Source organism: Pelobates fuscus, chromosome 4 (genome assembly GCF_036172605.1).
Source record: "Pelobates fuscus isolate aPelFus1 chromosome 4, aPelFus1.pri, whole genome shotgun sequence".
NCBI classification, from domain to species: Eukaryota; Metazoa; Chordata; class Amphibia; order Anura; family Pelobatidae; genus Pelobates; species Pelobates fuscus.
This window is the reverse complement of record NC_086320.1, coordinates 130,124,146-130,149,120: the sequence shown is the minus strand read 5'-3', so window position 1 is coordinate 130,149,120 and position 24,975 is coordinate 130,124,146. Positions and strand designations below refer to the sequence as shown.

General features: G+C 34.8%; 1 protein-coding gene across 1 annotated transcript in view; it reads right to left on the bottom strand.

Annotated features, from left to right (window-relative positions):
- Positions 1 to 7,019: 7,019 nt before the first annotated feature.
- Positions 7,020 to 24,975, bottom strand: part of CDH7 (cadherin 7) — a 219,269-nt gene continuing 201,313 nt past the window's right edge. Inside the window, exons 10-11 of the mRNA XM_063450474.1 lie at positions 16,432 to 16,683; positions 7,020 to 7,795 (exon numbers count right to left, since the gene is read on the bottom strand). Of these exons, the coding sequence (XP_063306544.1) occupies positions 7,302 to 7,795; positions 16,432 to 16,683 (746 nt within the window). The 3' untranslated portion in view covers positions 7,020 to 7,301. The remainder of the gene's footprint in view (positions 7,796 to 16,431; positions 16,684 to 24,975) is intronic.

The following is a 24,975-nucleotide window of genomic DNA, read 5'->3' as shown; positions in this document are numbered from 1 at the left end:
AGCCTGTGCAGAGCATCTGCACCGCCATACCCGATTGTATTTTGCATATCACCGGGCATTGGATTGTACCCCTGAGGGTATAAGTACCCCTAGTAAGGAACCTCTGATTTAGGGTAAAGAGGCAGTCCCCTTTTTTCTTTACAGTGTTTGTTGCCTCAGGTTACCCATTGCTAACGACCTAGCTCTTATACTCCTTTGTTTATCTTATTTTCTTTTTTCCAAATAAAAAGTTTCACCCTATTTAATAAACAGCCTTTAAGTCATTATTTTTATTTTTTTTCCACAAAGCACACAAAGGTGTATGGCCCATATGTGCCTAATGCTTCTCTATAAGAAGTAGTGGATTAGACTCACCATCATCACAAATGGTGGTTTTAGAAGGTAAAGAGTGATTGCAGCAATGAGACTCTATGGCTTCAGTTATTAAGGTTGGATCCCTAATCTGAACAGTTATAAAACTACACTAAGTTTAAAAATTAAATATTTCTATATAATTGTTTATATTTGTTTTGTGTGTACACATGTAGGGGCGAGAACCCTCTTGTTTTGAATGATGAATAAATAACAGCTTTGAAAAAACATCCACAAAGATCAATAAAATAAACACTGTCTTTATTGAAATAAAATACAATTCAAGAAGGAACAATAAACAAAATGCAAAAGATATCAAAAAACAAAAACACTAAGTTTAATCAAATGAATTAAAAAGATCACAAAACAATCATAAGGATCCAATACCTAAATGGTTGGAAACATTCAAAATAAATAAACGCTTATGACAAAATTTCTCCTTTGAACACAGTGCCAAAAAACAAATGAATAATACATAAGATACATACCAGTGTATAACAGCAAACAAGTGCCACTGTTTCAGACATCAAACACTTGGAATCTATAGGAATATTTTGACAAATAGACCTTTAGGTAGACCAATACTGGTATGTATCAAATCTATTTACCTATAATGTGTTTATTGCTCACTTCATTTAAGATTTAAATATTTTGTTAAGAGTTAATATTTATTACATATTATTTCATGTTCAGTCACTCAAATTTTGTATTGTATGGTGTTTTTTGTCATTTAGCATTCGTGCATTTTTCATGTAGAGGGAATGTTTGTTTTCTCTATTTTTTTTTTATTTTTTTTTAGAGACAACCCTATAATTGTTGGTGTTATCTCCACTGTATTTTGAATGTTTTGGAATACACTTTGATTTGCTTAGCACTCAGACAACTTGTATATATTTTCACTTCTTCTTTAATATGTTAAAAATGCTATAAAATAATTAAAGAGAAGCAGAAGGAAAACTACGACTGAAGTGATAGCCTAGATGACTCAATAGAGTCATGGAGGAAGTAATAGTGGAATAGCTAAACCTCTAAGATCACCTGGAATAGTTGAACTATAAGAGCATTGTTTATATACACATAGTATGTACAAACATTACATTCCTGTAGGTTGGGCAATATAACATTATCCCTTTAATCTACACAAGGCTTTCTTATTTAAATACATTATGTTTGCCATAAAAACTGGAATGCAATGATGTAAACAAAGATTATGTGGTTCCACATCCTCTCTATCAGCCCATGCACCAACTGCACCAACCTCATACCATGTGCACTATTTTTGTCCCAGCAACAAGTCAAACACACAACCAGAGCAGCAACATAAACAACAGTAGCAGTGCTCCTATTCTGGCCTCTTTGACAAATAGGATGTATCTGGAAATCCAAAAGAAGCAGTTAAGAGGGTCATTCTGAAAGGACTATGAGAAGTTGTCCAGGGTGTGCGAAATAGTTGTGAATGACAGAATGATCCAACATAATATATCAAGAGCTATTAAGTAGCTAGTCCTTCTACAGAGGATTGAGAAACACTAATGGACTACATTTAGTTGATGGGTGCACACAAAGATTTTGTCAAAATCACCAAATATAAGTAAACAAGGGTTTGATATGCCGCTAAGCTTAATGTGATAAGTTATTGGAAAGTCAAACTCAAAAAGAGTAGTCCCTGGTAATTAGTATCACTTACCCAGCAACCATTATCTTAAGTGCTCCCTTCTGTGTGGTAAATATTGCTCTGCTTGATGTTATGCATAGTTTAAGCACTCAAGGAAGAGTGTTGACACTTGGATAAGTCTCATATTGACATCACAGATTACCTGGGTGACTTTATCCTCAATTATTTTTTCTCTTTTAGTGGATTCTATGAACCAGCTGGGGTATACTGGCCTTGATGTGCTGAATGTGGAGCCCGAGGCCTATCATTGTCAATATCAGCATATTCAGACTGTGCAGGTATAACTTGTTCAGCTAGCATACCTACATGCAAAGTACCTGTGGAAACACCATGCCTGTGCCCCTTACCCACCTGCCTAGCTGTGAAACTGGAAGCATGTGTAAAGTACTGTGATGGATGTATTCAATGTCTTACAAGTATTTCAAAGAATGAGGGGATCACAGGTTTTGGTTTCACACACAATCATACGTTGTTTCATAAAAGCTCTCTTGTATATAAGAACAGTGTAGATACGAATATCCATTTTGCTATCTATCCTAGCGGTTCATATAAGGGTTAATTTGAACCAAGAATAAATTTGGCATTTTATCTCCTATTCTCGGAAATAGGATTTATATAAAATCCTAGTTACGGGAAAAGTACTGATTTCGAAATGTCCTTGTTAATTGTCCAAGGTATTTGTAAATATCTGGTTTTAATCAAATATGTAATGCGTTATATAACGAAAGATTATAACTAGAAACAGCTGTTTATAACTTGTGAAAAACAATCTTTGTTTTTGTCACGCCCATATGCTCATTTTTCCCCCCCCCATCCTGCTATGAAAATGGGGTATAAATATAACTTGCGTAATAAAGGAATTTGAATTGGTTAGTGAACAAGTCTCTGCTATTCATTTCCAATTTCCAGAGCTCTGACTGAGTTGGCAAATATCCATCATCCACAAAGGGTTCGGGCTGATTTAATCCCCAACAAACAGATAATATAATATAAGCTTGATTAACTATATAAAAAAAGAAATTATATATATATATATATATATATATATATATATAATTTACATTATTTTATATTCGATCTAGCTTATTATACCTATTATACTGTACCATGCATGTAAATATATACATATCTCAAATACAATTTTCTATTTCTCAGAGCCTTCTTGTTCTACTTAAGGAGGACATCCGTTTTTCAGCCATATATCCATATAAGAAAGGAATCACAGTCATAATAGATAATCACAATAATACACTGGCTTTCTGAATACAAGTTTAGAAAACATGTGGAGGTAAATCATCTGGAACTATTGCCAATTATGTTTTTATGTGTTATTTCAGCATGCTGTTATTATTTACTAATTTTGAGCTCAGTACATTTGAGCTTAATAAACTATGCCTTGATAGCACTCACCATATAAGCAATAGAAAACTTAAATTTGCCCTTACAGAAGATAGAATTTTTTTTTTTTTTTTTTAGGAGAGAATCTTCCTTGCTGGGCATATCTGTAAAGACTGTGTAAGCAACTCTTATAATATCTCTTATTTGAGGAATTTGTAAGCCTGGTCTATTTGAATATATTTGTACCAATAAAAGAAACAAAGTTACATCTTCCTAGATCTTAGCGGAAGGCACTGGGTTGGTTCTTGTGAGTTTAAAGGGTTACTACAACCAACAACTAGTGTTCCGTCACCCCCCTCAAAGTTTAAAAAATAAATCTCTGTTCCATCGCCAAGTTTAAGTTTTTCACACAGCCAATCCTTTCTTGACTGACATCACTCACCCTTGCTGGACTGGAGGGGAAGGGAAGTCATAGACTATGGACTAAAGGGAAGACTGAGGTTGCATGGAGGGGGGCCATGTCTCCATTGGCTGTCTGTCTCCTGCTGAGCATCAAGTGGAGGCTACTGGAGGTTACACTTCTGGCAGCTAGAACTTCTGTGCTGTGTTTCAGCTCTCTAAATTAGACGGCTCTGAGAACCATGAGTTTGCATTTGACTTTGAAGCTTACATTAACATTTCAAAGTCACACCGCACTGTGACCTGCATTTTTTATGTTTTACATGCATGATTTATATTTAATAAAATATCTGAGAAAACAGAACTCACTTTTAACAAACCCCTTTATAGAGACTATTTTGGTCTTGAACTGATTTTTTTATTAACCAGCTTTTTTATCATTCCAATGCTGTATTGTTTCAGATTTTGATTTTCATATGACGGCACCACTCAAATAACATATTTGATTTGTATGGCTGCAGGAAATTAGATTATTTTATTAAAAAAATTATATATTTTTTTTTCTAAAGGTGTAACTGTAGATATTATATAGCAAGTATATGAGTGTGTTATGTATATGACAGGATTGTAAAAGCAACAAGTTAAGAGCTGCTGGGTTCAGTTTAAATTAAACTTTGTATTAAACTGATATATATATATATGATGATATATATATATGTGTGTATATGTGTGTGTGGATATATATATATATATATATATATATATATATATATATATCAGTTTTCCCTTAATAAATCTTAAAGTGACATTTACATCACCATAACAAATTTATCTTATTATTGTGGGGCAGGAGTGCCTGAGCACTGCCTTGCCATCAGGAGTTAAACCACTGTGAGTAACAGTACTATAACTCACAATGGCACAATGAAATGCTAAGACATATCTCATTGTAGTGCACAGTGGCCCAAGGAAAAAACAGCAGTGTCAGAGCTGTCAGGGAACAAACACAGTTTAACTCCTGAAGACAGTACCCAGGCACTCCTGCCTGAAAACTACTTTATTAAGATGAGGCTGTTTGGGATTTTTCCCTTTTTTTTTATCTTGGTTGTCAGTTGTTGTGAAAAATATAACAATCAGTGTTTGTTTTAAGCTAGAACTAATATTTTGTGGTTAATGCTGAATGGCAAAATGAAAGATAACTATATATTTTACTTATTTTTTGTGCTTTGGTAATCTTGAATCGGGCCCATGACTTAATAAGCATATTCATTGTTCACTCATCTCCAATTATCAACACATTTTTATAAACACGTTTAACCTTAAACAAATTTAATTTATCGAATTCCTGATGATATCTTGAAGCAAAACATTAATTATCATTTTTCTTGTAAATCACTCTATCACATTTAAAGAAACTTAAATGGTAAAACATTTACTAAAATAATTTAAATCAAAGTACAATTTTTAAATCCAAGCATATATACTACCATAGTATTACAATCCTAAAATTATACATTTAAAGAATCCTATAAAAGTTATGACTGAATGTATGTTGGAAATCTCAATTATATGAATACTTTCCAATAGTCATAAATCAGTATATAAATAAAAACGTGTAACTGTACAAGGATGATTTTCGTAGCAAAAAGCATAGCAATACTTTAGATTTAAATAATTTAGAACCATTGTTTTCATTCATGGTATATCATAGATAACAATTAAAAAAAGAGAAAAAAATCTTTTTGCATTATTAACATTTCTGACAAGTATTATGAAATTCAAATGTTAATTCAGAGATATTGTATTTGGATTTCTATGGAAAATATAGTACAATAATTTGATTCAAACATCTCATAAATTTTAATGGCTCAAAATCAAATGTCCTTGTAACGGTGTTGGTTTTGTTGTCAATGTCATTCAATAACTTTTTGTGTAGTTTTTTTTTTCCTTGGTTCATTTAATTTATACAGCAGTGTAGATGAAAATCTGCATATCCCAGTGAGTCTTATGCTAGAAGGCAACAAAATGGGCTAGAATGGCAGAGATCTGGGCCTCAAAAACAATATATTTTAACACAACACGTCAAGTCAAAAACAGGAAACTGATAAAAAAAAAAGATGGAAGGAAAATAGCAAAACAGACACTCTAATAAGTACAGTCTTAAACACCAGTTCTCTGATTTAATATCTCTTTATACCATGTGTATTTATGTACACTCTCTAAATAAGGCAATCAGAAAAGGTAGAATTACGCTGTAAATGTGATTTTCCAGCCTAATGTAGGCAATTATAACAGCTTTACAGCATTATAGTTTGTTACTATATTTCTGTATTTTTACACATCTAGAGAGGAAGTGAAATGTATTTTACACATCTAAAGAGAAAATGGATAGATAGAGTGAAAAGGAGACACAGAAAGAGATATATTTATACAAACACGTTTATCAAGGGTATATATTTCACAGGACTGATCTGGTAGCTTGAAAAAAGAGGAAGGAGGAACTCATTTAAAGACATGGCTAGATTATCAAGCTGCAACATTATTATAATGAAAAGGGATACATTACATTAAATTATAGATTATACAAAATATACAATAATTTTTAAATTTATACAGCGATAGTTTGTGTGCCCAACAGCAATGCATAAATTGCCTTGATGCTAAATTGGCAATGATGAGTCACTTGCTATTTTTTTTTTTTACCTGCCTAAATTAAATATTCATATCTGTGCCCCATGACTAATGTACAGTATACTTGATCATCTACTGTCAATGTGACAGTTTTATTTACTTTCTGTAACTTACCGAATTGCAAAACAGCATCAAAGTTTCACTGGTTTGACTTTGCATTTCTCATTTAGATGATTAAAACTGATTATAACTAGAAACTAATAATTTTAGCTTTAACTAGAGCTAGGGCTGTCTTTATTACCTTTATTTAAATAGAGAACATCACAAATTACATTATAAAATTGAAATGTATCGAAAAGTGCACTTTTCATTGGCTACTTTTAAAACGTACCCCTCGCAAAGCCTAAAAAATATATTATTGTTTTATTACACTGTACAAAACCAAGACAGATGTGAGTATTAATGAATATTTAGTTTAGAAAATTGGCACAAAACAGCTCGTTTGCTACAATACCGCCATATATTTTTTTTTCTGTGGTGCCCTGGACCATATATATGGAGTAATTTATTCTTATGATATATACATATATATATATCATAAGAATATATTACTCAGCTACCAGTATCATCCCTTATATTATATGTAACTATTTTTGTTTAACATTAGGTTAGGTACATCAGATAGCTCTGAAGGATTATCAGTATTGGTTGCCATAAAGTTACAGAGTTATTTTACAACAAAAAATAGAATGTACAGGTGCCTGGTCAGTGCTGTCCCAAGGATAAGAATGATGAGGATATGTTTCACAAAATCAAAATCCTAAAATGAAAACACATGTACATTTTAATAGTCTTTACTGAGTTTTTTGTTTTGTTCTTTAGTGCATTAGATGTTTATATCCCAGTGCTATGAGTACAACTTGTCCTCACTAGTTCCATACATGTCTGCAAGCCTTTTGAAACGAGGACCCCAGTCACTCAAATAATCATAATTATGTTCAGAGTTTGTGCTCACTGATTCTAATGAACTAAGTGACTCTGCAATCGAGCCATTCCCTTCAAAGGCATAGGTCTGTAGAGAGTCATAAGGAGGAGCACATGGATCTACATCAGCTTCTTTTAGTCTTTCCCAGATAAATTCTCGAAAGATTACATTATCTGGAACACTTCTCATAGAAGGTCTACTTAAGAATTGAATTTCTGGAGTTACATCTCTTCTTGATTTGTTGTCTCGAATAATATTGAGGTTTCGTAAAGTAGTCATGTCAAATGCTTCTGTGTCTTCTTCACCACCGCCTTCATCATCATATCGCACAATATTCTCTCTGATATCCCTTTCTTCATCAAAAATCATAGGCTCCTTTTTTCGTCTTCTCATTGTAACAATAAGAAGTACAAGCACTGAAATGCAAAATTGCCAATTAGAATCAAATAACAGTTTATAAATATAATAACAAAATTAATATTTGAAAAATGTTTTAAAAAAAACTTTATAAAATATATTTTTATATTTGTATTGCTACATTCCTGGCAATCTAATCAAAGCAAAATGTTTTTTTTCTCTGTATATAATTGCTATATAATTCTTAAAGAACCGTCCACTTTCTATCCCCACTCTCTGATTTCAGAGGAGATCATTACATTTGAAAAGATGGTAATGAAGGAAGTTAAAAATCTCAAAGCACCAAAAACATGGGAACATAATCTTAATAATAAAGAAAGATATACCCTTAAAGATCTTAAGAAGGATGACACATTGGTAATCAAACCAGCTGATAAGGGAGGGGGGATAGTTCTAATGGAAAAAGACAGCTACGTTAAAGAATGTCAAAGATTATTGATGGATGAAAAAACATACAAAAAATTACCAAAAGACCCCATTAATGATATAAAAATAACTTATAATCAACTTCTAGACCAGGGTAAACTACTGGGGATTCTAAACAATAAGGAACAAAAGTTCCTTGATGTTCACCATCCAAGAACCCCAGTATTTTACCAACTCCCTAAAATACATAAGGATAAAAGTCACCCCCCAGGAAGACCTATTGTATCTGGCATAGGCTCTATATCTAGCCGTTTGTCTCAGTATATAGATAGGTGCCTTCAATCTGCAGTCCCACGCTGCCCCAGCCATCTTAAAGACACATTAAGTATACTTAACATCTTGAAAAATCAGATATGGGAAGATAACTTTTTCTTGGTAACAGCAGATGTGAGTTCACTCTACACCATCATCTCCCATGAACAAGGATGCCAGGCCTCTAGGTTTTTCTTGGAAGAATTTGGGGAATTCCCTGGTGATCAGATAGATTTCATCATTGAGGGAATCAGATGGATCCTTACCAATAATTACTTTTGGTTTGGAGGTGATTTTTTCCTTCAGGTCTGTGGTACGGCGATGGGCACCAGATTCGCCCCCAGTTACGCCAATTTGTTCATGTCATTTTGGGAACATCAACATGTATACACGAGGCGGGACTGGGAGGCGAGTCTGGTGCTCTATCGCCGTTACATAGACAATATTTTTTTAATCTGGAGGGGAGACGAAGAGTCCCTACTATCCTTCTTGTCAGAACTTAATGACAACACATGGGGTATTAAATTGGAGAGTAACTACAGCCGTCAGTCCGTTGATTTTTTGGACCTTCAAATATACATAGATGACGGAGAAATTAAAACTAGGACACATTTCAAAAAGGTAGATGTCAATAGTTATATTGAGGAGACAAGTTGCCATTTTTCACCCTGGCTTACCAACGCACCTAAAGCACAATTGATGAGGATCAGGCGAAACTGTACTGATAATGAAGTTTTTAATATCCAATCTTGCAAAATTCTTAATGATTTTAAACAAAAAGGCTATAAAGCCCAACTATTAGACAAAGCCCAACGTGAAGTTGCTCTAAAGGATAGAGAGTCACTCCTACAGTATAAAACACCTCCCACTGAGACAGAGGAACGGAATCTAGTGTTCATTTGTGATTTCAGCTGCCAGAGTTATAAATTAAAAAGAATTTTCCAGAAATACTGGCCAATTCTACAAAATGATACGTTCCTGAATAAGGTCTTACCAAATAAACCTATTTTCACCTATAGAGGAGTTCCCAGTTTAAGGACCAATTTAGTACGTAATCATATAAAAGAACGTGCAACGATTAAAAATGTCTTTAACCAAAAGAATGGCTTCTATGGCTGTGGCACATGTGGTGCTTGCAGAAATAGCGGCCAAAAAAAGAGACATATAACTTCATTCTCTACCTGCGAGTCTCAATTTCAAAGCAAACAGCCTAACAACTTTAAAATAAATCAACTTATAACTTGCTATTCTAAACGAGTCATCTATCTTATCACATGTCAATGTGGTTTAAGTTATGTAGGTAGGACCACTAGATCCCTCTATATAAGAATACAGGAGCATATCCGTAATATTAGGAAGGGTTTTGATAAACACAGCCTTTCAGCACATTTTAAACATAAGCACAATTGTGACCCAACCCAATTGACATTTATGGGTATTCAAATTGTTAACATCAATTGGAGGGGTGAGGATCCAATAAGGAAGATGGGACAACAAGAGATGAGATGGATTTTCAATCTCAACACTATGATTCCCACCGGCCTTAATGGCGATTTTGAAATGTGTCATTTTTTATGATATTATCCCGAACAGCATGTATTAATCCTCTATGTTTATTATGTATTTGGAGTGAATAGATCCATTTTCCTTTATAAGATGCTTATCACATCTACTTTAAAAGATTTAAGTGAAACTTTAATCACAGGGGATTTAAAATTACTATTACTAACTAAGTTGAATCTTATCTCACTACTTAATATATGTATGTAGCTACTGCTTTAAAGCTTTAAAATGATTTATATACATGCTGTGGGAATGTCAATTTTCATTGTATTTAAATTTAATGCACAGTTTATTGATATATGTATTTTCATTTTTTTTCATTTATGCCCCAATCATTTTTTCTGCATGCTTGACACAAATGAGGACATCTATAAAATATACAAGATATATGTACATCCTTCTACTTGCCTAATACAAATTGTAAAAAAAATATGGGTTAAAGAGCATAAGGGAAGTGACAGGCACGAATATAGGATACTCTGCTACTTTCCCTACTTATTACCCACAAGTAAAATGGCTACCGCAACACCAGAAGTGATGTCACTTCCTGTTACAAACAGAAAAAAAAAACAAAAAAAAACGATTTTGACAAGCCACACTACACTCCCCCCAAACGAGTGATATGATTGGCTAACCAATGAGGAAATCTACCAATGAAGAACTGGACCAGGATATTTAAACCAGAATGAGGAGGAGAGCAGTGAACACCGATTGAGAAAGCCCTCAAGTAGGGTGAAACGCGTCTCGGAAGTGAAGGATATTTATTGGACATTTTTTACTCTGTTTTATTTGTTTGTATTTTACTGCCTGCTGGCAAAATAAATTTTTATTTTTAATTCAAGTCTCCTCTGATCTTCACCAAACCTGCTCCAAGAAGGGAAAGTGTCTCCCTTATTGACACTCAAGCTGGTAAACTCAGAGCCGAGTACCTGGCTCTGAATAAGGTGAGCACCTATTTAAAGATACAGTATACTCACCTTTATAACCTAAGTTACTACACTATATTATCTCCTATTACGTTTTCTTTGTATCTCTTATCTCTGAGGGATTCCACCAACGCTTCAAAAAAAGGGGACAAGTACCACCAGACGGTACTAAAGCGCAAGTGATTTGAGCCTATCCCATCCTAGGCTCTAAAAAATGTGAGTTAGCATTCTGTTTTGATCACTGCACAACGGTTATTTACCATACAGATTTGCACTATTATTTCCCTGTATATGTTTTTCTTTCTATGTATATATACGCTGAATTTAAAGTGATACTGCTACAATATCAGGACTAGACGACCCTTGTTATAGGGTAGGTATCCATTATTATCACTGTATGCTCCACTCATATAGGTGAACTGCCTCTGGCTTTTCTACCTTTCTTCTAGTTTCTACAATTTGAGGTGGGTGTGAGGGACCCCCACAAGAGTGTTGTAGCATCTACACGATTTTCAATATTTTATAAGCGCCTTTTATACACAGTTTTTTTCATCTTTTTCTGTATTATACACATGCATGAAAGATAATAATTCAAATAAATAGCTTCTGCTGCGACTGTCGTACAACTACAAAGACAGAATAAAGTCAACATTAAGGTCTCAGAGCAACAGAACTTCTCACCCGCATTTTCTCTCTCTTTCTCCACTCTTTTTCTGTTTCCATTGAAAGGAAGAACAAGATATCTCTGTACTTAATAATTATATTTATAGCACTGCTTCCTTAGCATAGCCATTACTGTTACCGAGGCAAATGAGAAAATGCAAAAGGGTAAACCACTTGTACTATATATTCACTTACTGATGCAAAATAAGTCAACATAAAAACTAGAGGATTGTGCATTAGGGCTGTTAAGACTGAATAACCACAGAGGCAAAGATCTTTGCACTGTTTCTAATTTGCCAGTAGAACATATTTTTAGTTAAAAGTGCAAATCAGGCTTTTTAAGGGGACTGTTTAAAGTATATAGTCCAGCCGCACACAAGTATCTATTCCTTTAAAACGAAGCAACTGCTACAAAAAGTACTTATATATGTCAGCACAAGTAAACATAATTTTCCATCTAAAAGGCACACTATAGGCACCAAAAAGAACCGGTTTTGTGTATAGATCATGCCACTGCAATCTCACTGCTCAATTACCTGCCACTTAGGAGTTAAATTACTTTGTTTATGCAGGCCTAGTCACACCTCTCTGCATGTGACTTGCACAGTCTTTCTAAACACTTCCCGTAAAGAGAGATTTATTGCACTTTCTGTTTAATTTAGAATGTCTTATCTCCTACTTTGTTAATAGCCTTCTAGACCCTGCAGGGGCCCCCTGTATGTGATTAAAGTTTAATTTACAGAGCAGGAGATAAAAACCTCTATATCATGTTAAGATCTGATTGAAAATGAAACACTTTTTTCATGCAGGCTGTGTGAGTCAAAGCCACGGTAGGTGTGGCTGGAGCTTCATAAACAGAAACAAAGTGATATAACTCCTAAATGGCAGAGAATTGAGCAGTGTGACTGCAGGGTATGAGCTATACACCAAAACCTCTCCATTAAGCTAAAGGTGTCTTGTATATCTTTAAGAATTGAATATTGTGAAAATACATCCATGCATACAGGTTAAACAAGGATAAGGAAGTGATCAATAAAGTTAAAGGGTCACTGCAACCAAAATCCAGAGTTTTCATAAAACACCGTTTTTTTTTGTAGTAACCTATTTTATGCTTGTCCAAAATTAGCTTAGGCTTAAACTTATCTCTTTTCCTTCGCCAAGGTTACTTTTTCCCCTCAGCCTGATCCTCTTTGGCTGACTTCACTACTCCTCATTGGAGGAGGAATGTCAGGGAGAAATGGCTGACGGGAGAAGTGAAAAAGCACTAAAACGGTATCCAATATCAAAAGTGTGTAATAATTGTGCAAAAACAGTAGGGCCCTAAAAATAAACTCTAAAAAATACAAATATAAATAAATGTGTGCTGTGCCTTTAAAACAGATACCATTTTTCTACTATACCATCTTAACCTCTTAATGACACAACTTCTGGAATAAAAGGGAATCATGACAGAATATATCCGTCGTCTGTCCTTAAGGGGTTAAACAGTAAATATTAAGAGCAAATATGATGTGCAACACAGATGCAACGTGCACTTCAAAAACACTTATAAAGTGCTTATTACAGTATGCGCAAATATATTTCAATAAACATGCAGACATTTTATTCTGTTGTGTAATATTTCCAGAGTGCAAAATGAAAGACTATATGCAGTGAACAGCAATGAAGAGCAGAAACGTCACTGCTCCCCGCTTGGAAGTGGCTTTTCAATGACATATTGTAATTTGTAGCATTATAAACGGTATTACACTATGCGTATTCTCTCTTTTTTTTTCTTTTTCTATTATATACTAGATTGAATGGATTAACAAGATATATTGTAATGTCACACTTAGTGAATCCTATAAGATGTATCATATGGTGTAAGTGTTTTTTGTACTTTGGAAATATTGCACAACACAATACATTTTTTCTGTACTTTGTTGGAATATATTTGCACACCTGTAATAAGTATTTCATAAGAGTATTTGAAGAGCACTTTGTATCTGTGTTGCACATAATATTTGCACTTAACATTTACTATTTGAGATCGTATAGTTGAAAGACATTATCTGTTTTAAAGGCACAGCACACCTTTATATATATATCTGTATTTTTTGAGATGTCAATTTTGCACAGAATTTACATTACAGGGCCTGGAACTTTTTTCTGGGCTGGCTAATGATGTTGCCAGATGTGGCGTTACACATCTGGCAGCAAAGGGGTTCAAAGTGAAATGCTGCACATACAGATTCCAAGCACAATGACCAATTCAATTAAATAATGTGGTCATGGTGTTTGGGTTAACACTTTGTATTAGTTGATTTTTTTCTTTGTTGCCTGCTTAATCAACCTGTATGTGTGAAATTATATTAAAAACATAATCTTTCACTCTTAAGGAGGCAAATAATATTTAATTGTGCTGACATGTATTTAACTACTTCATGTTGCCAGGGTCTGCACCCATACCCAGCTATCATCTATACACAATTAGAATCATTGAATGGTATGTGCTGCCACATTATCATGACATTACCCATACCATATCACCCTCACATCGCAGTGATGTTGCCACTTTGCACACACACAAAAAACACATGCAGTATGTTAAAAAAAATGGCTTGCACTCCTGGTCACTTGAAGTAATGCCCAATTAAAATCTTTATTTATCTGGGTTTTTTTCTCATTTATTTTCAATTTCCTCATAAGAAATTTGTGATAAATTCGAAGGAGAATTTAACAAAATGAAAATTATTTGGAAAAGTGTGTTTTTCTGTTTGTACATTTACTTTTATCATTTCAAGATAAATGAACCTAATTTTCCATGCATACCTCCTGAATCCTCTTTTCAAAGAATTTTCTTTCTATGTATAAGCCCTTGGGGAAAACCTTTAAAAGTCGACCACTGTCTTCTTAATAGGGTGAAATACATTTTTTTTTCTGCAGCCTCAATACATTGCTTGTCATGTTGTAGCTACTAGGCTTTCTGCTAATGATCCAGCTATTAGTAGATGTCTTGCAAATATAAAATATTGCTATATCAGCCTTAACGTTTGCTTGAAAAATAATGTAAATAGTAGTTCTCTTTCAGTTTTAAATTAAATAGAGAAGACAATGGTTTCAGGCATCTGGAAAGTTTTCAGAAAATCATTGCTGAAATAAATGTAACCTTTAAAAATTGTCATTTAAATTGTTTTATATTGTCTAAACAAGAACAGACAATATAAATTATATTTAAACGAAAGATAATTTTCTGCAAAACTTGTGCCAATTATTTTAACATAATTCTAAGCAATAGGACCCTATTCACTAAGCAGTGAATTTTATTAAGCTGATAAGTGATTTGCAAAAGAGAAGCTTGAATATATTTTTTAACCAACAATGTTGATGGTTTTCATTCAGTCACATCTAAGTATTTGGTTATCAGACCCGCTATTGCTTTTACCCTATTGTTAAAGTGAAGTATCCTCGTCAGAATTCTGTTTAACATTCTATGTACAGTACATCTGTCAAACAATCTGTTCTATGCATAATTAATAAACTAGAATAAACAATAAACATAAAATCAGTTATCAAATCAAATTATGAAGCAGAAAAAAATTCAAGCATTGTTGATGATATTATAAAATTATTATTCTTTGCATACATTTTATAGATCCAGCGGGAATTGAACTGAATCTCATCTAACTGAATAGGGGAAGCTAATCACATTTGAAACGGCTATAGGTAGATTCTGGAAGAACAATGGGTACATAAGCAATTATGCTAAACATAAATAATTACTCTTTTGGTGCTACAGAAGCTTTTGTTTAATCCACATCTTCAGGGAGCATTTTTCAAAAGTGCAGTTGACATTAAACCTGCCAAAGCTGTTTCACTAGCACTGGTATAATCATATCTATTTTTAGAATTTCAGGGTCACTTACGGTGGCTCCTGGCTTTCAGAATGATCTAATGTCATGTTTGCCACTGTTTAATTCGGCCACATTTCATTCTGTCTATGTGGAGCACATTAGATTTTGATGAATTACTTTTGAGTGAAAAACCACTTTTCTAAAATTGTACTTATTTATTAAGAACTATGGAGGTGCTATATAGTTACACTGTGCATATGGACAAAGAGTAGTGAATTAAATTCTAAAATGATAAATTTTTTGTAGAATCTCAGTTTTGATGTGATTAACACATTGTAACATTTGTTTAACTATTTTATGACCCAAACTGGATGTACCCATTCGAGGATATTTTAAATTAGCACAATGACCCAGGGGATAAAAACAACTGTACGATAGACAATATATTCTTGCAAATTTTGCTTCTTACGGGTATCCCAATAGATTTTTCACAGGTTATTGATGGTGAAATATAATGCATTTTTCTAATAATCTAATAATTTTTCTAAATATATTATTTTATGTGAAAGTGGGAAAACTAAAACATGATTTTACTGTTTAAATAGTGTGATATGTTGATAGCTTTGATTTTACTTCAGAGTATGGTCATATACTCTTATATTATATTATTATTATTATTATTTTTATTATTATTATTATTATTATTATTACAATATAATCATCATTAAACATGGTTCTGAACACTAACTCTTTTATTCACTAAAGTGTGAATTTAAGGTGAATTTTAAGGGAATTTGAAATTTAAGGCCAGAGTAGATAAATGGAAAGCATAGCTGATTGAGCAATGTTTTTCTAGTTTGACTAGTTTTACCTTACATTTGAAATTCACTTTAAATTATCCCTAAATCCTCACTTTAGTGAATAACCCTGATTTCAATCAACTGATAAAGTTATATTTGAGTAGGTACTTACCCAGCAATGTCAGGACACAGGCTAATATAGCTATGAGAGCTCCAGTGCTTAGCCCAGCTGGTAGGATGTATGCTTCTGCATTACATGTTTGAGCTATACCATCTGCATCACATTCACAAACTCTAATAGTCAGAGTATTTGTACTGCTAAGAGAAGGAGATCCACTGTCCACAATGACAATTGGCAAATAATATATTGACTGTTCTTGTCTCCGAAACCCATGTCTTCTTGTTATAACTGAAGCTGTATTATCTGCATTTGAGAAAACAGTATATTTAAATTGATAATTTCGTATATAGTAAACTTTTGCAAAAACATACACTTCAATGCCTAAGAATATAGAACCCTTCCCCATAATATTGTTTGCATTCTACTGGAGATCAGATTTCCTATTCTCTAACATTGTGCCAGAGGCAACTATAAATCCTGTAAGCAATACTTTCTTATGAAAATAGCATCAAACTATGTGCAGAAATGATATATATTTGTCAACTGTAGTTCAGTTTAATGATAAGCAGTAGATATGGGTTATTTTAAAATAAGCATTAGGAGTAAATTAGCATTTAAATGTTGTTTGGAAACCTTCTATATTTACAGCATGTTGATATATTACAATTTCTGTCAAAATCCAGACACGATGCAAAGTCAAACAAATGTCACTCCGCAGCCTTTCAATCAACAGTTAGAGAGAAAAGGGACAGGCGATTTAACATTACTTTTGACTTTTCACTGGTTGTCAGAGATTTATTATCCTTTGGCAATGCCAGAACTAACCAAACAATCTGTAACATGAAAAAAGAACACTGTACATAGGTTGTATAAAAACCTTAACACAAATGTTGCATTTATTTCAGGTTCCATGAAACTAAGTTGAAAATGTCTATAAGTTGAAAGGTAACATGAATAATTAAGTAAAAACAACAACAACAATTAGGCGCTAACATTAATGCTACAGCTGAAAACTGTGCTTTTTTCACACTTTTATAGACATTGAAATTATTGATAGATATGCCATGTTATACCTTACATGCATACTAGATTCTGTTTAAAAGGACAAAAAGTAAACTGCAATAGCGAGAAGGAAAGGGTAATGATTTTTCTTTTCTTTCATTTTTTTCCCAAATGATGTCCTTGAAGGTATACTACAGCTGATCTCTGATTGCATTGAAAACAGTTGCCATGACATTGGTTTATTATATGGATGAGCAATCTGCTGTTTGAACAAAAAGACTGTTCTTGAGAGGGTTAGTCAAGAAGCTTGAAGAACACAATCAGAAAGGCTATTGTGCTTTTCATTAAATAATATTATGCTATGAATAAGAACAAAAATATATATGTCCATAGAGCCAGATTTTGCTATTTACTTTGCCATAAATTAGAAGTTAAAATAAAATATGTAATATAGTAAAAATACGACTTTGTAATTTGTGAATTGTGACAGATATAACAGATTGAATATAGCGAGATTGTGATTTTACCAATAAGACCTAAAGACGGATCCTCTGTGAGTTGACAACAAACTTGTATATTGTAGACCAAACAGTTGCATTTAAACTGTATAGAATGGGAGTTTCTTGATCGTTTAGCCATTTGCATGAGCAGGTCGCACAGCACATTTGAGAAATATATGCACTCAGGGGAATTTTATTTGGTGTTATGTAAAAAGTAAGCATTTATCTAATACTTTGTCTTAATGAGGAACTGTCACTTCTCTATAAAGTGCACCATTGAAAAATAATAATCACAAAATAGCTCATCAACCACCTACATAAAGTTTGTTACTGGACTTCAAATTAACAAATGTCAAATAGAATTACCAAGTTATTTCATAAATGCCTTTAAATTCTGACTGTCAAAGAACAAGCAACATCAAAAAATATCCACAGGAAGAATTGCACTGCCAACAGACAAACAATTATAATTGAGGGAAAACCCTGGTACAATAGTATTATGTATTGTCAGTATCATCAGTATTTTCTGACAATATATACTGTACATACATATGCACATGATATATATGCATATACAGTACAAATAAACAAGGGTTCTCAGTACCCACAATAAACAATATAGATGCCTTGTCCATTTTCCACACTATGTGCCATAAAATCTTTTTTTGTTGTTTTTTTTTAAATCACAAAACCCATTTAAAGCATAGACATGGATTATTATATCTATCTTAAACACGTGTCATCATTTTATTTAATTTCATTTGGAGTGGGGATATTTTAATAGGCAAAAAAGCTGGAGAAGGTACACATTGCTTTGTAGGGAATTCTGGGTTTAAGGCAATAGTAAGTACTAATATCAATATAAATGTGAGGGTGTAACAGCATCTGATAAATTACATAATGATTTCATTGACCAAATCAATTGGTTGTTCACATTGTAATACATTAAATGTAATTTTTTATTTATATTCAAATATTAGCAGTACTAATGAGTGTGTCTTCACACACCACTGACAATTATTATTATTATGTTATTATTTATATAGCGCCAACAAATTCCGCAGTGCTTTACAGTGGGTGGATGAACAAACATGTAGTTGTAACCAGACACGTTGGACACACAAGAGCAGAGGGGTTGAGGGCCCTGCTCAATGAGCTTAAATGCTAGAAGGAGTGAGGTAAAGTGACACAAAAGGTAAGGATAGTATTAGACTATTGACAGTTGCAAGAGAGGAATCAGTCAGGAGCTATTAACTGTTTAATTGGTATGCTTTTATGAAGAAGTGTTTTTTTTAATTTAAGGAGTGGAGACTAGATGAGCATCTAACGGAGGAGGGAAGTGAGTTCCACAGGAATGGTGCAGCCCTTGAAAAGTCTTGAAGGTGAGCATCAGAGGTGGGAGCATGGACAGAAGATAGACATAAGTTTTCAGCAGAAGGTAAGGGCCTAGATGGAACATACTTGTGTATTAGGGAGGATAAAAAGGTGGGAGCAGCATTATGTAGAGATTTGAAAGCAAGAACCAGAATTTTAAATTGAGCCCTATATCTTACAGGAAGTCAATGTAGGGACTGACAGAAAGGTGAGGCGTGGGAGATGCGGGCAGACAGGAAGATGAGCCTCGCCCCTGCATTCATTATGGACTGTAACGGCGCAAGTTGAGAGCACGTAAGACCACTGAGAAGTGGATTACAGTAGTTAAGGCGAAAAAGGACAGTGGAATGGACCAGCACCATAGTCGGATCTGTTGTTAAGTAGGGTTGGATGCGCGCAATATTTTTTAGATGGAAGCGGCAGAATTTGGCGATAGACTGAAAATAAGGTGTGAAGGAGAGGTCGGAGTCAAAAAGAACACCTAGGCAGCGAGCCTGCATGGTGGAGCTGATGGTAGCACCGTTAACTTGGAGGGAGACAGACACAGGAGTATCAACACTTGAGGAAGGAAAGACCAGAATTTCAGTTTTGGTCAAGTTGAGTTTAAGGAAGTGGGCAGCCATCCAGTTAGAAATAGCAGAGAGGCAGTCAGAGAAACTAGTCAAGAGGGATGAGGAGAGATCAGGAGAGGACAGATAGATTTGCATGTCATTTGCATAGAAATGATATTGGAAGCCAAAGGAGCTAATGAGTTTACCAAGGGAGGCAGTATAGATGGAGACCAGTAGGGTACCAAGGACTGATCCTTGGGGGACACCAACAGAGAGGAGTTGGGGAGAAGAAGCAGAGCCAGAGAAAGAAATACTGTAAGAGTACTGGGAGAGGTAAGAGGAGCACCAGGAGAGAGCAATATCTTGTAGACTGATATTGCGGAGGATGAGAAGAAGCGGTTGATGATCAACAATGTCAAAAGCCACAGAAAGGTCAAGGAGAATTAGGATAGAGTAGTGACCACGAGATTTTGCAGCGAGTAGATCATTGGATACTTTGGTCAGTGCCGTTTCCACAGAGTGCCTAGCGAGGAAAGCAGACTGAATTGGGTCTAGCAGAGAGTTAGACTCAAGGAAGTCTGTCAATCTCGCATACACAACATTTTCAAGGATCTTGGATGCAAAAGGCAGTAGCAAGATAGGACGGTAGTTGGATGGGGAGTTAGGGTCAAGGTTGGACTTCTTTACAATTGGGGTTACAGTTGCATGTTTGAAGTGCGATGAAAATATGCCAGAGGAGAGAGAGAGATTGAAAATTTATAGCAGTTGTTAAAGGAGTGGGTTTAAATAGGCAGATAGTGTGAACTTCAAAAGAAGAAAAGGATATCCTATAGGCAGACAGTGTGAACTTCAAAAGAAGAAAAGGATATCCTTTTCTTCTTTTGAAGTTCACACTGTCTTAACTCTCTGCTAGACCCAATTCAGTCTGGTTTCCTCGCTAGGCACTCTGTGGAAACGGCACTGACCAAAGTATCCAATGATCTACTCGCTGCAAAATCTCGTGGTTTGGTTGAAAGGTACATTGAGGGGAAAGAAGGATGCTTACACCACCTCCTTTACAGTTGAGTCTGGGAGTGTCTGGGAGTGTGAGAGAATTGTAGCCCACCAAAACATAAAGAGGCAGAAGTAGAACTATCAGAGGGGGACAGCCAGTTCTCTGTAAGTGCAAGTAGTGTGAGTGAGTTTGAGATAATAAAATTAAAATTGTTTGCGAAAAAAGAAAAGTATAATGCACACACTAAAAAACTGTGAATACTTCCTACAGGTTGCCCCAGAAAGGGAGGGCCAATACCTGAAGACTTCTAGTGGAAGAAAAAAAATCGAAATTGACATTAAAAACCAAATTAAAATATTAAAAACAGAATTTAAATATGTGTCATTAATGGCATTATTTTCTCTTGAAAATAACTATTATATGTTTTATTTTTATGTTCTGGACTTTATTTTATTATATCATATTATTAATATCCAACTTCTCAATATCAAACTACATAAACAAAAAAGTCTAAGGGTAAGCAATGTGACAGACATTTTATCAGATACGTTAAGGTAACCAAGCAATGTAGCAGTGCTCGGTGAATTGTTATAGTAATAAGAGAATAAAAGAGAAAAAACAAAGAGAAAAAAAAGACGTCTAACTTTTCAACTCACTGATACAATCTATTCTAAATGATGTATTGTGTCATACAGAATACTTACTGAGAAAATACTGCTAAAGGAAAAGGTATGTAAAGACTACTGAAATGATCAGATAACTAAATATCTAAAATAAAATATAAAGCAAAGGTACTGCTAGGAACCCTTTACATTACAGATTTATACATTTTTTTTCGTGTTTTAAGGAAAAATCTATATGCTTAGTTTCTAAAGCACAATTTCCTTGTATTGCAAGTTCTCATAATATAAATGTAATTACAGACTTTTACATTTGAGCTTAGTGAATATGTCATTACATCAATGATTATAATGTCCATTCATGCTTTAGGCAACTTCATATTACTTTTGATTACTTGAAACAGAATACATGATTTTGAAGGTCCCTATATTACTAGAAGACCTTTTGTCTGAATAGACTATAATGTGACATGCATTACCAGAAGGTAAATGTGTGCCCTATGGCAAAATTATGAAAAAAATCCATTTTAAATAACTCTTATTAGACAAGACACCTTTCATGTGGCACTAGTAATATTAAACATCCTGCACAGTAAATTCATTAATCTATTGAATAAAACATAATAAGCTATATTGCACACTTTCCAATTTTTTGGTATTTTTATTTTTTTGTTTTAATTTCTCCAACCCTTTCTCTTTTTAGTGTTTTTATCTTATTCTTACTTTTCTTTGAATTTAAATTGATTGGTTATTATTTGTAATATATATTTGTGCATGGAATGCTATATATGGATTATAAAATGACAAGGAGGAGAGATATAAGACATAAGGGTAAATTGTAGAAATCAAGATAGAAACAAGTAAATAGGCATAACTGAAAGAAGTCTTAACATTGGGAAGACTGCAAACATAACTTGTATTTGATGGAAATAATTTTTAGCGGGCTTTATATTGTGGATCAGCTAGGAGAAAATCCAGTAGTAACTTAGAAAGAAAACTATAATTTTATGGAAAAGAAACCCTTAATATTGTATGTAAAAACTTGTTAAAAAGGGAATTGGCCTGATCATTCACTGAGCACTGTGTACATCCTCTGTGCTCCACTATCTCACTGCTGAATCCAATAGATTTAGGTTATCCACTGGATTGTTACAATATGGCTTAAAAGTAAAAGTATCATAGTGGTGTTAGATATAAATGTGGGGACCACAAAAACCTCTTTCACCTAGCAGCAGGAGAAATACGGCTGAGGATATAACACTCCACAGCCCCAGTTCGCTCCTCCAGGCCTGAAAGTGTGTAGACTCATTGAAACATATTCATTATACAAATACCAGAGGATGATAGTAGAACTTGAGGAGGAGGTTTAAGTGAGAAGACATTTAGTTCCATGTTTTGCTATCATTGACTCCATCTATCACATTCATCATGGAGGGAGGATTTGGGGCTTTCCCGACTCTAGCTAATATAAGGATGTGCAAAATAATCCATGTTTATGTTGTGGAATGTTCAGATGGGAGTTAGCAGGAGAAAATACTACAGTGATTTTGAAACTGAATACCAGTACCAAAAGGTGTACCTGAGACCAATACTGTTGTATAGAGAGTAACAACCACCACAAATGGAGCAATGGATGTTACTATATCTCAAATATCCGGATAAGTGTGAGGATAAACCTTATGTAAAAAGAAGGATGGTAGGTGCAAGAGTAAAAGCAATTTAGAATGCATTTCAAGATGGTTGGTGGACTTGTGACTTTATGTAGGAAATTAAGAGCTTTCTACCATACCTGGATCAGAAATAGGAGGCCTATATCTGCTATAAATCTCTGCACATAAAGTGGTTTAGGGCTATCTGGAGAAGCATTTGGAGAAGGGTGTTCTATCTTTGTGTTAGTGATAGTTACATTCATAAATGTCCAATATATGTTTAGGAATCTTTATCCCAAGCATTTTTGCCAATCTGTTCGCTAAGGCATTATCCCAAGGCATTATCTTCTTTCCACCTGTCAAAGTCAGGTAAAAGGAGTCATATGGATCAAATGTAGTTAGGTTCTGGTACACAACACAGGGACAAGACAATCATGGTTAAACATAGCCAGGGTCAAATAGCAGAACATCAGGAACAAAGATAAAATAACATGTTTAACCCCTTAAGGACACATGACGTGTGTGACACGTCATGATTCCCTTTTATTCCAAAAGTTTGGTCCTTAAGGGGTTAAGGGCTTGGAGACCACGGAAGGGCACTGAATAGTACACTAAACTCAGGTATAAATATGTAATTTGCTATTTTATTTTCATTTTGCATTGTAAAGCAATTCAAAATTAAATTTAGTTTATATAGCCATATTTACCATCCTCTTTGGTCTAGAATTTTATTTTCCCTTCAATATAAAAGTATTTATTTGCCAAGGCTTCAGTCTGCCCCTCTACATATCTGCTGAAGAATTGAAAATTGCAGCCCTGTCTAACCCCACTGTAAGTTTGATCACTATCACTTAACAATATTAAGTGCACCACTCAGGCATCTGACAAGGATATTTGTTTGTGGACTTGTCCAGGCTAGAGCACCTAATGTGCTGGTAAAAAGCCTTAGGTCTTATTTACATCTAACTGAATTGCCAGCCCTGAGTGTGAACTGCCATTACTGCACCATTAAAAAAATTGGCACCACTCACTGCTCTTGTGTGTATGTTGATTATGTGACATGATATGGTTTTATGATGCTACAGTGCTCCCCCCCTCTAACCCCCACTCCCCTGGGTTTTTCAGCTTCTGCCAGTATTCTTCTTTTGAGATTGAACGGCCAGTAGGTGGTGCATTGTATGGAGAAAGGCAGGGATAGGAAACTACATCTTATGCCTGCTTCTCTCTCCTGACTGAAACTGTAGGGGAGTCACACAAAGTGCAGCCAGCAATTCCAAGACTGCAGAGATAGCCTACAGATCAGGTAAGTGAGACATGGGGGGCAGCCTACAGATCAGGTAAGTGAGACATGGGGGGCAGCCTACAGATCAGGTAAGTGAGACATGGGGGGCAGCCTACAGATCAGGTAAGTGAGACATGGGAGGGCAGCCTACAGAAGAGGTAAGTGAGGGATAGGAAGGACAGCCTACAGATCAAGTAAGTGAGACATGGGGGACAGCCTACAGAATAGGTAAGTGAGGGATGGGGGAAGCCTACATATCAGGTAAGTAAGGGATGGGGGGGTCAGCCTACAGGTCAGGTAAGTGAGGGATGTGGGGGGCAGCCTACAGAACAGGCAAGTGAGACATGGGGGGCAGCCTTCAGATCAGGTAAGTGAGGGATGAGGAGACCGCCTACAGATCAGGTAAGTGAGGCATGGGGGGAGCATACAGAGCATGAATGGTCAGCAAAGAGCAGGAAGGGACAGACGAAGCACAGCAGTAAAGGAGGAGAAGGTGCAGAACGGGGCAGCAAGGAGCAGGAAGGGACAGCAAGGGGCAGCAATGAGCAGGAAGGGACTACAAGGAGCAGAAAGGGGCAGGAATGGACAGAAGGAGCACAAAGGTAAAGGATCAGAAAAAATCA